This window comes from Branchiostoma floridae, chromosome 3, assembly GCF_000003815.2.
Source record: "Branchiostoma floridae strain S238N-H82 chromosome 3, Bfl_VNyyK, whole genome shotgun sequence".
In the NCBI taxonomy this organism is placed as follows: Eukaryota; Metazoa; Chordata; class Leptocardii; order Amphioxiformes; family Branchiostomatidae; genus Branchiostoma; species Branchiostoma floridae.
The window spans coordinates 4,159,450-4,175,739 of NC_049981.1; the positions used below are offsets into that span (position 1 = coordinate 4,159,450).

The 16,290-nt window shown below is 41.5% G+C and overlaps 1 protein-coding gene across 14 annotated transcripts in view; it reads right to left on the reverse strand.

Annotated features, from left to right (window-relative positions):
- Positions 1–16,290, reverse strand: part of LOC118412621 — a 37,639-nt gene that overhangs the window by 14,645 nt on the left and 6,704 nt on the right. For 11 of the 14 annotated variants that reach the window (XM_035815592.1, XM_035815588.1, XM_035815584.1 and 8 more), the window contains exons 2-19: positions 14,717–14,752; positions 13,843–14,265; positions 13,036–13,104; positions 11,956–12,378; positions 11,149–11,217; positions 8,987–9,409; positions 8,181–8,249; positions 7,403–7,825; positions 7,064–7,120; positions 5,605–6,027; positions 5,120–5,170; positions 4,440–4,862; positions 3,807–3,848; positions 3,022–3,266; positions 2,040–2,217; positions 1,297–1,332; positions 832–864; positions 53–103 (exon numbers count right to left, since the gene is read on the reverse strand). In XM_035815592.1, the coding sequence (XP_035671485.1) occupies positions 53–103; positions 832–864; positions 1,297–1,332; positions 2,040–2,217; positions 3,022–3,266; positions 3,807–3,848; positions 4,440–4,862; positions 5,120–5,170; positions 5,605–6,027; positions 7,064–7,120; positions 7,403–7,825; positions 8,181–8,249; positions 8,987–9,409; positions 11,149–11,217; positions 11,956–12,378; positions 13,036–13,104; positions 13,843–14,265; positions 14,717–14,752 (3,474 nt within the window). The remainder of the gene's footprint in view (positions 1–52; positions 104–831; positions 865–1,296; positions 1,333–2,039; positions 2,218–3,021; positions 3,267–3,806; positions 3,849–4,439; positions 4,863–5,119; positions 5,171–5,604; positions 6,028–7,063; positions 7,121–7,402; positions 7,826–8,180; positions 8,250–8,986; positions 9,410–11,148; positions 11,218–11,955; positions 12,379–13,035; positions 13,105–13,842; positions 14,266–14,716; positions 14,753–16,290) is intronic. The other 3 variants (XM_035815594.1, XM_035815597.1, XM_035815593.1) reach the window with 3 other exon arrangements.

Genomic DNA, 16,290 nt, shown 5'->3' on the forward strand with positions numbered 1-16,290 from the left:
TTATCGGAGTAAGTAGTTTAAAAGATAATTTTGAGTTCTTCTGAGTACTTACCGCATTGTCCTAGTTTAGGCGGTTCCTTGGCGATTTTAGCTGGCGGTGCTTCTGTATTATAGAAACAATGGAAAAAGATTAAAGTGTCTACAAAGACAAGCGTTCATTAGTGTATGTTTGATATTTGTGAAAGTGCGATATTTTTGATAGTCCACTCCGTCCTGCAAGTGGTTTTGTTTTTGCTAGGCTGGGCTGCACAATCGTCAATATATGATAAAATATTAGGTAGCGTGCATGTCAGTTGAACGACACACGTGCACTGGCCGGAATCAAGCTGACTTCTTATAGTCAAGTAAAAGTTTATTGCACAACAATTGTAAAACGGGTACAATGTATCGCAAACTTAGGTAACGTTATAATGCATAAGGCAACTAGTAATAATATACTAGTAGTGGAAGTAACAATACTACTAGTTCCAGGGCAGGCCGCTAAAGGTCCCTTCACACGAGATCTAGAAGTGGAAGCCGTAATGCCTTCAGCATGACTTATCCTCGTATATTCCTAGGTATTTGTAATGCATTCTAGAAATTCTCACTGCATTTCAGATATTTCTGCACACTTTTTGGGCCGTCCCGAATGCTTTTGTCATGCTCAAACTTGTCATAAGGACATACTAAAAGGCATTCACTCATGATACTTTTCAAAACCCTCTTTACCGAACCGTCGATTGGTTGTCATGGTTGCACCATTGATTGACAGTCATCTTCAGAGCCCTAACATGGCGGACGCTGAGTCATACCACAATCACGTGATTGCAAACGTCGAGTTTAAGGACTTACCTGGTTTAGGTGGCTGCAGCGCCAGTGATGTACCTGCAAAATTTTACGAGAAGAATTGTCATTCATTTATAAAAGGTCTTGGATATATAACTTGTTGCAAAGCATTCACTCGTGGGCCTCCTCACACGTTCTAAATGATAAAGTATAAGGTAGAGGTAAAGTTAAAGGTAGAGGCCTGCCAGATGCCATAGGGACAGTGGGTCGTTACCTACTATGTGCATGGCACGGTACTGGGAGGCTGAATCCATTCCTTTTCTTAACATTACTATTAAACTTCAAGCAGAAGTCCAGGAACTTTCGTGTAAAGAAAATTTTCCCGTCAACATCTAGCTGGGTCTCTAGTGATCTCTAGATCTTGTGTCCGCTAGCCTGGCTATTCTGCCATTCAGCACTACCAAATGGTTGTTTACCAAACAGTCACCGATCAACAACCGTATCTTGCTAACACCAAGTAAGAAGGCTTACCTGTCTCTTCGACCTTTTCAACTTTACCCTCTGAACCTGTAAAATCAAATACAGGATTATTATCTATTTGTCCTTTAAAGACAGGTACAAGAAAAGATAGCAAAACTTCATTTTGCCATCCTTTTCAAATTCCTTTCAGACGTCTTAGCACATGTTCAATTTTAAAAACATATAAATTATCATATACCCTAGAATGAACAAGCATTCTTGTCTAAAAAAAAACTTTTGATATAACTGTTTTCTGTAAATTCAACTGAACTTCGGTCTACTATCTTTGAAGTCATTTCATCTTATAGATATTTATTCTAGCAAACAGAATGGCTGAAGATGCGTAAAAAGGAGTAAGACAAAATCGTCAACATACTTTAGACACCATAAACGTTGTAAGAACTGAAGTGACAAAACATGGCATAACAGCATTTAAGAAGTACAATAGAGTAGCATACTTGTAATTTGTATCCCTTACCAATATGGCAACTACATTCATGGCTTCCATATTGGTTCTACTTTTACAACTATCCAGCAAGTTTCCCTTCTGCAACTACAGTCATGGCTACCTTCATAGCGCAAGTTTTACAAGTACAATTATCAGACTACAGCAAAATCTATTGGCACATTTTAGTACATTTTTGTATTGTTAACCATCCCGAAAAAATGATTTTTAATCGGGAAACAATAACATGTAGACGTCAACCATCAAATTTACTTGATATTTCTTAATTAACAAAAAAAAAAAAACCTACCTCCGTACACCTCCACTTCACACAGGATGAGGTACTGCCTCTTGCCCGGCAGAGCGATCCCCACATACCGGCCCGTCAGTCCGCCACAGTTCACCGTGATGACGTCCTTCCCTTCAACAGACTGCAACCCGCCACACTTGGGATTTTCCATCACGTTTGGGTTGTCACCTACATAAACCTTGAAGAGAAAAAACAACAACATAATTTAATATTCTGTCACCATAGGTAACGTTTTAAACATATCTGTTCAATGCAAGACCATTCAACGACTTATAGACAAAAAAGTAAGGATACTATTTTGCTTGGAGATAGCGATGGACATTGTTTTGAATACCCGTTTTTATACATAAGTAAATATAGTTACCATTCAGAGAGTTGCATAGTTTGACAGTTTGATAGTTTTTACTATTAATACAGAAATAACCTGATAATACCATCATAAACTGTTATTTATATCAATATAGGATAGGTCGGATATCATAAAGTTTGACATCCAGGTAACAAGAAACACATCGTGAAATTTCAAGCAGTTGACATGCCTGCAATGGATAGACTTTCAAAGTTGATTCGGTTATTTGTTAACTGTTTGTCATGACCAATTGTCATGTCCTTTTTGTTTCCGTTTTCTTCATCCTCGTACGAAGGGACATCCAACAGCCAAGCCGCCTGTCCGGATGTACCCTGCTGTTTCAACCGTCACTCTTAGTTCCTAACCGACCTGCTTATGAATATTAATGAGCTTACCCGGCATTATGTTCGCGAGACCCCTTTCGAAACTGAAAGGCATATTCTCTGATTGACTGACAGCTGGTTGGATAGGGGGGCGTCCACAGGAACTAAGAGTGACGGTTGAAACAGCAGGATACATCCAGACAGACGGGTTTGCTGTTGGATATCCCTGCGTAGGAGGATGGTTTTCTTCTGCCAGTACGTTAATTTTGTCTATGTGTTTTGTTTCAAAAATGGATAATGAAAAGCCAACCTGGAAGCCTTCTAGCCATTGCCCACAGCAGCGTTGCCGCTTGACGACAGCCACCCGATCCACACACTGGCTGCTGCCCAGGTCCACACGCCACCATGGGTTACGTTCCATTGCCGTATGGGAACAGGACTTCTGCGCATAGATGGCGTTACGGTTCCCGTCTACAGCCCGGCCGGGAGCGCCCTTAAAGGCAGTACTGGACTGGGTCGTTTGCTGTTTTAGGGCGATGTTCGTGGTGCTTCCAGCTGGAAAAAAGTGAGTGTTCAGTGATAACAGTGTAAGACACCATGTCAACTAATAGTTATAGATCTATCTCAAAGTTGAACTGTATTTGCCAACACAAAGAAATGAGATTAATTAGAAATAAAAAAGGACTTATCTAAATGCTTCCACTATCCAAAATTGGGTTCTAGGAGTTGAAGAGTCGAAAATTTTGTTATCTTTAACAAACAAAGATGATCTTTTTATTTATGTATGTACGTACATGTTAATAGTATGTACATGTTAATAAAAGTCACTCACTCACATTTACCTCAATGGACTTTGATAGTAGATTTAAATACATTATGACATGTGCAAATAGGGCAATATCTCAAAGAATGCCTAGAAGTTAGAAATCCCTCCAAAGATTGCAAAAGACCATTTTTATCTCATACTATGCACCCTTGTATAAGTAGATTAGATTTAGAGAACTGTAGTAATGTCACAGTACCAATAGATGCCATGCTTATATCTTGGTACAATTGCTGTTCAATTAAAATACGGTTATTTTATGAGATACTTACCACATTGTCCAATTTTCGCTGGCGTCTTAGGTGCTGGGGTACCTGTTTTGCAGAAACAACAGAAGAAAAGAGTTGAAACTAATCTGAAAATGTACCTCCAATAACTATGACACATTTCTTTTTTTTAATTTCAACCATGCACTAAGAATTACAAAGATTAACTTTGCTATCGACAAGGATTTTTTCGTGACCAACAAATAAGTGTTAACACGAATTGCACTAGGATAAAATCATTTCCAACACTGCGGCAGATGTTCAAGAATTCAAAAGTCTATTGTGATCGTCAACACATACTCCTGTAGTTCGTACACTCTGTGACAGGTGCTAATAGATAACTTTGGGATCAGGATCCGCCATTCGACTTTAAAAATCGTGTTAAGATTAGTCTATATGTAATATAAGTGATCAGTAACAGTAACAGTACAAAATAAACATCCATTCATTGGTATAAGGTTGTTTCGTCACAATGTCATTTCGCCAATGTCATTTCGCCACAAAGTGAGTCGTTTCGCAGTTCAGTCAGTTTAGTCAGTTTAGTTCAGTTCAGTTCATCCTCATATGAGGTTCCATGTCGTTTCGCAACAAGGCACAAAAACAGAACAACAAAGATATGATAGTTCAATAGACACATACCTCCAATGACTTCCACCTCACAGAGCGTTAGAACTCTTCTCCGGCCCTTCAGAGCGATCCCCACATATCGGCCCGTCAGGCCGCCACAGTTCACCGTGATGACGTCCTTCCCTTTCACGGACTGTGCTCCCCCACAGGACGGGTTGGACGTCACGTCCGGGTTGTCTCCCACGTAAACTGTGAAGCCGTTCAACTTGTTGGAGCAGCAGTCTTTCCGGTTGGTGACGACCACCTGATGCACACACTCGCTCTTGCCCAGGTCGACTCGCCACCAAGGATTAGCTTCTGTTTTCGTATGGGTGCAGGACCTGTCGCGGTACAAGGGGCTATCGTCCCCGTCTACTGCGCGGCCGGGCGCCCCTCGATATGCAATACTCGACTGTTCCGCTTGGCGGTTCAGGGCGATGTTCTTGGTACTTGCAGCTAAAAAAAAATGTAGAAAAAAAGACAGTCACTGTTAGTGTTGCACATCCCTTGCTTTCAGGATCATTTTTATCATAATTTCACAAAGATTCAGTAGTGTAACCCTCCTTCACCTTAAAAACCCAAGTATAGGCCAGGCAGACGGGTCACCTAACCCACCCTGTCAGCCTATCATTGTCTTCCGAGACAGACGGATGTCAACACTATGTATCCAGACTGGATTTAAAACGCTGTTTAATCAGATATCGAGTACTCACCACATTGTCCAAGTTTCGGCGGTGCCTTTTCGACTTTAGGTGTGGGTACTCCTGTATTACAGAAATAAGAGATAGTATTGTAGTGCCTTCAAAGAAAAGCGTTCATTTGACAGTAATAGTTGCGATAGTATTCCAATATTGCCTTAACATTGTTCTTCACATACAATGTTTGTCCCAAACGCTGAACGAATAGCCATAGGACTCTTGACTGCATTGGTAAACTCAAATGAGGTATCCTTAAAACTACCTTGGTGCATAAATGGTTCAACTAATTTTTCTACAGGAGATTACTGGGACTTTAGTCCTCCTGAATCGTCTATAGAACCCCGCCTAGAGTCTTGGGGTTAGAAATATCTACCGGGACAAAAACTTGGTAAGTACGTACCATAGTGCGAGGTTTGTTTACTATGGCTACAAAAGTTCATATTTGATACATTGTTCAACAAAGAGAAGATCTGAAGGCTAATAGTTCGATGCAGTCGTACCTCCAAAGACCTTCACCTCACAGAGTGTAAGGACTTTCTTGGCGCCCTTCAGAGCGATCCCCACATATCGGCCCGTCAGGCCGCCACAGTTCACCGTGATGACGTCCTTGCCTACCACGGACTGCGCTCCCCCACAGGACGGGTTGGACGTCACGTCCGGGTTGTCTCCCACGTAAACTGTGAAGCCGTTCAGCCGGTACTTGCAGCAGTCTTTCCGGTTGGTGACGACCACCCGATCCACGCATTCGCTCTTGCCCAGGTCGACTCGCCACCAGGGATTGGGTCCCTTTGCCGTATGGGTGCAGGTGTTATGTTTGTAGTAGGGGCTATCGTTCCCGTCTACTGCACGGCCGGCAGCTCCACGGAATCTCACACTCGACTGTTCCGCAGGTTTGTTTAGGGCGATGTTGGTGGTGCCCCCAGCTTATCAAATAAACAAAAACAAAAAAGATTGGATGTAGAAGTCTTGTACACAACCAAAATTAAACTTACTTGCTTACGTTTCGGTGTCTATCAGACACCTTCCTTAGAGCTTCTGACTAGAGTTCTGCTTCTCGCCGCTATATGTAGCCGATGTAGGTGGCGCTTTTGCGGCGAGAACATTATCCCTAACGTGTTCAAGTTTGTACCCCCCCCCCTCGTCCCGTCGCAACATATAGCGGTGAGAAGCAGAACTCCAGTCAGAAGCTCTGAGGAAGGTGCCTGATTGACATCGAAACGTAAGCAAGTATTACTAAGTTTAATTTTGGTTGTGTACAAGAATTCTGCTATATCCTATATTATACCAAACTGATGAAATTATTTAGGGAACAAAAAGGATTGTTACTGTCTGTTTTAGACCTAACGCTAGTACACATTTATCAGCGGGGTAACTTACATTCATTTTGTTTCCCAACAAGGGATATCAACTTGACGGACGGCGGTTACAAGTAATTTTCGAAATATTAAGGTTTGAAACTACCATCCGTCGAGTTGATATCCCTAAATGCCCATGTTTGAAAGCAACGGATATAGGTTTCCCCGCGGATAAAGATGAGCTAGCGTTACTATCTGGCTTTCCAGATCAAAATATTGACGATAGGCATCTTGTTTAGGCCGTGCAGATGATTACTCAATCTTTGCTTCTTCTTGCTTTATTTTTACGCTTGCACAATGATTTTATGACATACCAAAGTATATACAACACACTTGAATAAAAGTGTACAACTAGGCCCTTTACTACATATGACTAATATTCTACGATTTAGTCTGATGTTGTTTCTTGTGCCTTTGTTACTGATGACCAGGCAATACCATTCTTACCACACTGAACTAAATGTAGCAGCATCTCTTATCTCTAATTGAGAAACATTAAGCTTACGCAAGCCCTGTGAATTGACTCAATCTTTAAGTCCGATATAGCGAAAACTTTAAGGAATAGGATATAAGAAAAGTATTTTTGATCATCTCAACTACTTACCACATTGATTCGGTCCCGCTGGTGACTTGCTGGCTATACTTTTAGGTACTTCCCTTGCTGCGTTACAAAAAAAAGGTATTTTAGGGTTTACAAAGGAAACATTTGAAATGATTTTGTGCACAAATCTTTCAGCTGATTCTACGATTCTCGATTTTAACGTTTTGATCATGTTGACAACTCATAATGTAAGGCCCATGAAGACTAAGATCCAACATGTCTCATTTAAGTTTTGGTATGTGAAGAAAATCCCAACACGAAGTTAAGCTTAAAAGGTGGTTCATTATTAGCACTTTTGATGTTTTTTTCCAACAGCAGATTAAGAATTCAGTTGTAACGTACCTCCATATACCTGCACCTCACACAGTGTAAGAGTCCTCCTTCTGCCCTTTAAAGTGATGCCCACATATCGGCCCGTCTTTCCACCACAGTCCACCTCGATGAGTTTTTTGCCACCCACAGACTGTGGACCCCCACAGGTCGGGTTTTTAAACACGTCGGGGTTGTCTCCCACGCGAACCGTGAACCCTTCCAGCCTATTCGAACAGCAGTCTTCCCTGTTGGTGACGACGACCCGACCCACACACTGACTCTTGCCCAGGTCGACTTGCCACCAAGGGTTGGATTCTTTTGCCGTGTGGGTGCAGGAGTTCTCGGCGTAGCGAGGGCTAACGTCCCCGTCCACAGCTCGGCCGGCAGCCCCTCGGTATTTAGTACTAGACTGGGTCGCTTTTTTGCTCAGGGCGATGTTCGTGGTAGTCAAAGCTTAACAAAAAGGCGAAAAGACAGCGTCAGTATTGTATCTACGTCACGTATAAGATGACAGGTATTGTCAGTGTTAGGAAAAATCCCTGTTTTGTTGGAAACTAGCTTGGCATTATCTTGAGTTAAACATCTGTCAAGCTTCAGATCTTTAATAGATTGCCGTTAATAGACAAAAGAATTGCAAAAAAACTGAAATAAAGGTACATGCAGTATAATTTTTTCGAAGTCTAGAATATTCTCGTTCTTCTCTGAGCAACCTTATATGATCTACATTTCGTGTCATTAAGTACTGAATTTATAATCAGATACTTGAATAGGTTATAGTAAAAGATATCAGATGCCATCAAGTACTTACCACAGCTTCCAGAATCAGGTGGTGCAGAGCTGACTTTCGGTGCGGATTTTGCTTTAGCTGCTGAACTTCCTGTATTCAGGAAACAATAGGACGCTCTTCAGGGTATACAAAGACAGACCTTATCATTGAAGCTCATCTGTGTTGGTAGTAATCGACAATACTAAACTTTCTTCCAACACAAAAGTACACACGGATTAGATTTTCAACGACCACTGTCGCCTTCTTCAGTATCAATACAGATGGCCAATCACATAAAACGTTTGACCAATTGCTGACGACACGTATCCGAAAAACCACGTGTTAATAAGATCACGTGTCCGTAACTCTCGCGAGTTTACGTTCGGAAGTGATTGGTCATCAGTATATTGATCCTGAAGAAGGCGATAGTGTTCATTAGAAATTTGAACGTGTGTACTTTTGTGTAAGCATTGTACTACAAAAACAGGCCTTCATATGACGGCATCTGGGATATTCGTCTAGTAAATAATGCCTTGAAGTAGGCCATGAACAATTTGGGTAAGTCCACTTTTTTGTGTTCGAAATGAACAGTTAAATAGTTGAACGCGATTTTAAAGCTTCGGTCAAAATAACAGGGGTTGCGAGTCCTCTGATGAAGAAAATGTTATGGAGTTAGATGATCATGACTTCACCATGGTCTACCTGATACACATACTAAAAAAACTATCCTATATGACCTCGCAAAAATGATAACTTTGTTCAAAACTTGGGAATGGTAGATTACAAAAGTTCTAGTTTACTCAAGATGTAATTCACCAATAATGTCTGAGGGTTCAATACAAACGTACCTCCAAAGACCTGCACTTCGCATAGCGTAAGAGTCCTCCTTTTACCACTCAAAGTGATGCCCACATATCGGCCCGTCTTTCCACCACAGTCCACCTCGATGAGTTTTTTGCCACCCACAGACTGCGGACCCCCACAGGTCGGGTTCTTATACACGTCGGGGTTGTCGCCCACGTGAACCGTGAACCCTTCCAGCCTATTCGAACAGCAGTCTTCCCGGTTGGTGACGACGACTCGATCCACACACTGACTCTTGCCCAGGTCGACTTGCCACCAAGGGTTGGATTCTTTTGCCGTATGGGTGCAGGAGTTCTCGGCGTAGCGAGGGCTAACGTCGCCGTCCACAGCGCGGCCGGCAGCCCCTCCGTATCTAGTACTAGACTGGGTCGTTTTTTTGTTCAGGGCGATGTTCGTGGTGGTGACGGCTTAAAAAGGAAGAAGACGAAAACACAGTCAGTGTTAGTATTTTTTCTAACTCCTGCATTGTTTAAGGTGGTATCTCACAGCATTTTGGGTACCGGTTCGGCACTGCGGGGCTCGAAACATACTCAATGATTTTCAAAGATAAAGAACGAATTATCTTACGTTTTGTGTATTTTGTTGTCTTCAAAGCCATACTTTTACGTATTACGCAATATCTAGGTTATTAGAATATTGGCGAAAATAATACAACAGTGCCGCAGTAAAGGAACCCCGCAGTGCCACACTGGCTCCCTAATCCAGTGAGATATCACCTTTACGTCACGTACATGTATACGATGACAGGGTTTGTCAGTGTGAGGAAAATTGCCTGTTCTGTTGGAAACCAGCTTGGCAGTATCTTGAGTTAAAGATCTGTCAACGGCTAAACAGTATACGTATAGCTTCAGATCATGAGCAGATTGCCGTTAATAGACAAAAGAATTGCAAAAAAACTGAAATAAAGGTAACGGGAGGTGCCCCAACACGGTACGCTTTTTCTTGCGCTCAAACTCATGGCGCTCCATCGCTAGTTGCCTGAGAGTGGCCAAATTTTGATGGCTGAATTTTTTACACATGGATTTGAACAACATATTTGAATAAGAAATGCATTCATGTGGTTCATGAACCTTTCGCGCTGCGTGTTACAAACGGCAAACACTGTGAGACAATTTCGTGTATGTAACCTTCCAATTTATGCTACGCTGGACAGTGTGCCTAACTTGGTACGCTTTTTATTACATTTTGCTCTCTTCAGAAGTAAGTGGTAAATTTAAGTACACAGAAAAAATTAATAGTATGATATTTTAGCTTTCTTTTGACAGTAAAATCGTGACTGTATGTACTTCTTGTCTCACATGAGGAAGGCTGTACCTAGAACAATCCAGCTGATGTTTTTACGGGCAATGGGCTGAATGCACTGATTGTGAATGCCCGACTAAAAAAAAACATTACGAAAAAACGACACCGCCAACATCAACAAAACTCTGTCTGATTATATGAAAATATCATCTACATCTCTCTATCAAGTCATATTTACATAGACAGCACGAATCATTTGTTACAGTCAAATAAATCTTTGGAGCGTTCTCTAGTCTGCCACCTTCACGGCCACACTCCCTTGGGAGTACAATGGTGGCAATGTTTATGTCGCTTCCTTTTGGTTGCTTTTCTACTCAACAAACATTTGAAGACCCATTTTCATAGTGTTTGTTTTGTAATGGAGCTTTATTTATGTGTATCATCGGCAGTTGTGTGACTGCTTGAAAGAGTTCGTATAGTCAGCGACACGAGCCGTCAATACGCAGAGGCCAGTGACTCAGCACTGTCAAGATGTCAACATTACTGTTAGAATTCTGTTTTTAAAAAACATGAAGTAAATATGTTAAAGTATACTTGGAATGCAAATTAAAGCTGTGTGCATGGACTTGGTTTATTTACCTTTGTATTCAGCATAGTCAGTGGTAACAAACACGGTGTACTTATGGATAATAAGATCAGCAAAAAATCCGTACCGTCTTACGACGGGAACCGTCTTAGGGCGGCCCCCGTTACATGCAGTATACTTGTTTCGAAGTCTAGAATATTACCGTTTTTCTCTGAGCAACCTTATATGATCTACATTTCGTGTCATTAAGTACTAAATTTATAATCAGATACTTGAATAGGTTATATTAAAAGATATTAGATGCCAGCAAGTACTTACCACAGCTTCCAGAATCAGGTGGTGCAGAGCTGACTTTCGGTGCGGATTTTGCTTTAGCTGCTGAACTTCCTGTATTAAGGAAACAATAGGACGCTCTTCAGGGTATACAAAGACAGACCTTTAATATCATTGAAGCTCATCTGTGTTGGTAGTAATCGACAATACTTAACTCTCTTTCACCACGAAATTACACACGAATCAAATTTTCAACGACCACTGTCGCCTTCTTCAGGATCAATACTGATGGCCAATCACTTAAACGTTTGACCAATTGCTGACGACACGTATCCGAAAAATCACGTGTTAATAAGATCACGTGTCCGTAACTCTCGCGAGTTTACGTTCGGAAGTGATTGGTCATCAGTGTTGATCCTGAAGAAGGCGATAGTGTTCATTAGAAATTTGAACGTGTGTACTTTTGTGTAAGCATTGTACTACAAAAACAGGCCTTCATATGACGGCATCTGGGATATTCGTCTAGTAAATAATGCCTTGAAGTAGGCCATGAACAATTTGGGTAAGTCCACTTTTTTGTGTTCGAAATGAACAGTTAAATAGTTGAACGCGATTTTAAAGCTTCGGTCAAAATAACAGGGGTTGCGAGTCCTCTGATGAAGAAAATGTTATGGAGTTAGATGATCATGACTTCACCATGGTCTACCTGATACACATACTAAAAAAACTATCCTATATGACCTCGCAAAAATGATAACTTTGTTCAAAACTTGGGAATGGTAGATTACAAAAGTTCTAGTTTACTCAAGATGTAATTCACCAATAATGTCTGAGGGTTCAATACAAACGTACCTCCAAAGACCTGCACTTCGCATAGCGTAAGAATCCTCCCTTTACCACTCAAAGTGATGCCCACATATCGGCCCGTCTTTCCACCACAGTCCACCTCGATGAGTTTTTTGCCACCCGCAGACTGCGGTCCCCCACAGGTTGGGTTTTTAAACACGTCGGGGTTGTCCCCCACGTGAACAGTGAACCCTTCCAGCCTCTCCGAGCAGCAGTCTTCCCGGTTGGTGACGACGACTCGACCCACACACTGACTCTTGCCCAGGTCGACTTGCCACCAAGGGTTGGACTCTTTTGCGGTATGGGTGCAGGAGTTCTCGGCGTAGCGAGGACTAACGTCCCCGTCCACAGCTCGGCCGGCAGCCCCTCCGTATCTAGTACTAGACTGGGTCGTTTTTTTGTTCAGGGCGATGTTCGTGGTGGTGACGGCTTAAAAAGGAAGAAGACGAAAACCCAGTCAGTGTTAGTATTTTTTCTAACTCCTGCATTGTTTAAGGTGGTATCTCACACAGCATTTTGGGTACCGGTTCGGCACTGCGGGGCTCGAAACATACTCAATGATTTTCAAAGATATAGAACGAATTATCTTACGTTTTGTGTATTTTGTTGTCTTCAAAGCCATACTTTTACGTATTACGCAATATCTAGGTTATTAGAATATTGGCGAAAATAATACAACACTGCCGCAGTAAATGAACCCCGCAGTGCCACACTGGCTCCCTAATCCAGTGAGATATCACTTTTACGTCACGTACATGTATACGATGACAGGGTTTGTCAGTGTGAGGAAAATTGCCTGTTCTGTTGGAAACTAGCTTGGCAGTATCTTGAGTTAAAGATCTGTCAACGGCTAAACAGTATACGTATAGCTTCAGATCATGAGCAGATTGCCGTTAATAGACAAAAGAATTGCAAAAAAACTGAAATAAAGGTACATGCAGTATACTTGTTTCGAAGTCTAGAATATTTCCGTTTTTCTCTGAGCAACCTTATATGATCTACATTTCGTGTCATTAAGTACTAAATTTATAATCAGATACTTGAATAGGTTATATTAAAAGATATTAGATGCCAGCAAGTACTTACCACAGCTTCCAGAATCAGGTGGTGCAGAGCTGACTTTCGGTGCGGATTTTGCTTTAGCTGCTGAACTTCCTGTATTAAGGAAACAATAGGACGCTCTTCAGGGTATACAAAGACAGACCTTTAATATCATTGAAGCTCATCTGTGTTGGTAGTAATCGACAATACTTAACTCTCTTCCACCACGAAATTACACACGAATCAAATGTTCAACGACCACTGTCGCCTTCTTCAGGATCAATACTGATGGCCAATCACTTAAACGTTTGACCAATTGCTGACGACACGTATCCGAAAAATCACGTGTTAATAAGATCACGTGTCCGTAACTCTCGCGAGTTAACGTTCGGAAGTGATTGGTCATCAGTGTTGATCCTGAAGAAGGCGATAGTGTTCATTAGAAATTTGAACGTGTGTACTTTTGTGTAAGCATTGTACTACAAAAACAGGCCTTCATATGACGGCATCTGGGATATTCGTCTAGTAAATAATGCCTTGAAGTAGGCAATGAACAATTTGGGTAAGTCCACTTTTTTGTGTTCGAACTGAACAGTTAAATAGTTTAACGCGATTTTAAAGCTTCGGTCAAAATAACAGGGGTTGCGAGTCCTCTGATGAAGAAAATGTTATGGAGTTAGATGATCATGACTTCACCATGGTCTACCTGATACACATACTAAAAAAACTATCCTATATGACCTCGCAAAAATGATAACTTTGTTCAAAACTTGGGAATGGTAGATTACAAAAGTTCTAGTTTACTCAAGATGTAATGGACCAATAATGTCTGAGGGTTCAATACAAACGTACCTCCAAAGACCTGCACTTCGCATAGCGTAAGAGTCCTCCTTTTACCACTCAAAGTGATGCCCACATATCGGCCCGTCTTTCCACCACAGTCCACCTCGATGAGTTTTTTGCCACCCACAGACTGCGGACCCCCACAGGTCGGGTTCTTATACACGTCGGGGTTGTCGCCCACGTGAACCGTGAACCCTTCCAGCCTTTTGGAGCAGCAATCTTCTCGGTTGGTGACGACGACTCGATCCACGCACTGACTCTTACCCAGGTCGACTTGCCACCACGGGTTGGATTCTTTTGCCGTGTGGGTGCAGGAGTTCTCGGCGTAGCGAGGGCTAACGTCCCCGTCCACAGCTCGGCCGGCAGCCCCTTGGTATTTGGTACTAGACTGGGTCGCAGGGCGGTTCAGGGCGATGTTTGTGGTGCTTCCAGCTTAAAAGATGGAAAAAAAATCAGTCATTTTTATAGAAATGATCAACCATCCGAACATGTTTAAGGCAATATTAGTACTTATCACAGTTGTAAACGCGATGACTATAGCCTATCACCATTTTGATTTTGTAAAGAATGCAGAAAACGAAGAAAAAGAAGAGAATGTAAGAAATGTCATTCATTTACTAACATTCAGCAGCGTTTACGCCCCACTCTCTTTCACGTTACAGTAATTACCGATACGTTTAAAGATATCGATGTCGGTCGCACTACCCTGCCCCCCTCCCCCCCTCCACGTAGAAATAATGTATCCTGTGGAAATAACGTCTTTATTTGTAGGCTAACCATCCGCCACTCTCTGCTACATTGTGAAATTTTGCCATGATGTATGCCTTGAAATTGAACAAACAGCTAAAGGCGTTGTAGATCTGTAATTTCACAAGGGACTTACCACATTCCTGGCTGCTGACGTAAGGCACCGAACCTCCTGTATGGCAAGGACAAAAATGAAAATGTATTATTCATTAATACAGGTTTTATATTGATGAGCAAAGTCAGTATGTTAGACACATCAGTACACACTAGTAGTTTTTAAGAGGAATACATGAGGCTGTACCATGGCCTTATGTTTACCCTACCCTGATTATGCAAATAATTTCCACATGTACATAACCCATGTTTGTTCGCCCTAACCTATCTTCAATGAAGACACATGTCACAAGTATGAAGTTCCCATCATTAAAGTTTGGAAGCCATAGCCCCCCCCCCCCCCCCCAAATCAAGACCATAGCATGACCAGAACATGAAACCATCGGTATGATTGAATTCGGTCATTTATTTTGAAAAGTTAGTCTCATTTTGCATAGTTTGAATTGCATAGTGTACATTTCTGTCCATATATATCTGTCTTTTATTTCTGACGTTATTCGTTGACAAAACCACCCCTGCGGTTCCAGAACAAGCTGATAGGGGAAATCTACCTATACGCCTTCTTCCTAACAGCAAAAAAATCATATAGCACAAAAATATATACACACAAAACAATATCCACGGAGGTAACACTGCAGTGTACATTTGCTGTTCAGTGTGGTAGTAATACTACTACTTACCAATACATGTAGGTTAGTGAAAGAAATGCATATGAATGTAGATTACAGAATCTTCATTTGAAAATTTTCACAAGAGCTAATAACAGTAGAACAAACATATACGTAAGGCCATGTTGATTTGATTATATGGATGACATTCTCTGGGAACTCCAAAATTGATGCGAGCGAGCGAATAAAAAAAAAGTTTGGCCAAAAAAAAAAAAGTTGGCTTCAGTATGAAATCAATGTGGCCAGGAAGGTTAAACATAGGACTACAAACACATAGTATGGTATACCAACAGTTAGATGTTGCGACCAGTACATTATACGGTGCAAAACCTTTTTTTTCTTCTTGGACCAATCTGAAATAAACAGACCTGAAAAAAAATCAGACGAACGGGGTTCGCCAATTGCAAAATGGACACACTATGTCGGCGGATGTTTGGGGTCTTACCGGGCCAAGAAGACAACAAAAGCGAAGTGAGTAGAGGTTAAAGTCACTTGTACCAAGTTTCTACAGGCAAAGGTACAGTTAGCCTTTATTACATGAAGATGGGATTTTAGAATGCCAGTGGTAGTCCAATGATCCACCAAAGAGATTCCTTTGTAGCAAAATTGACCAATTACCATTGTTTTGAGTATTATCAGTTCTCAAGTTTCCACAGACAATCAGGTCCAGGTTCACGTCCACCTGGAAATGATCCTCTGGACCTGAACGGGACCTATCCTGAATTTACTGCTACATGTACAAACCCCTACCAAAAATACTTTCTTTTTTTCTTCTTATTCTTTGACTTTTGAGATTTATTTTGGCATCCTATGGCATCAGTTATCGATTTTCTGATACTTTTTTTCCATCTACGGAATATTTATGCTCACTTTACAGCTGACTTGCACAATTTACTATGTGGTCCAAAACTTTTTTTTTTTTGGAAAT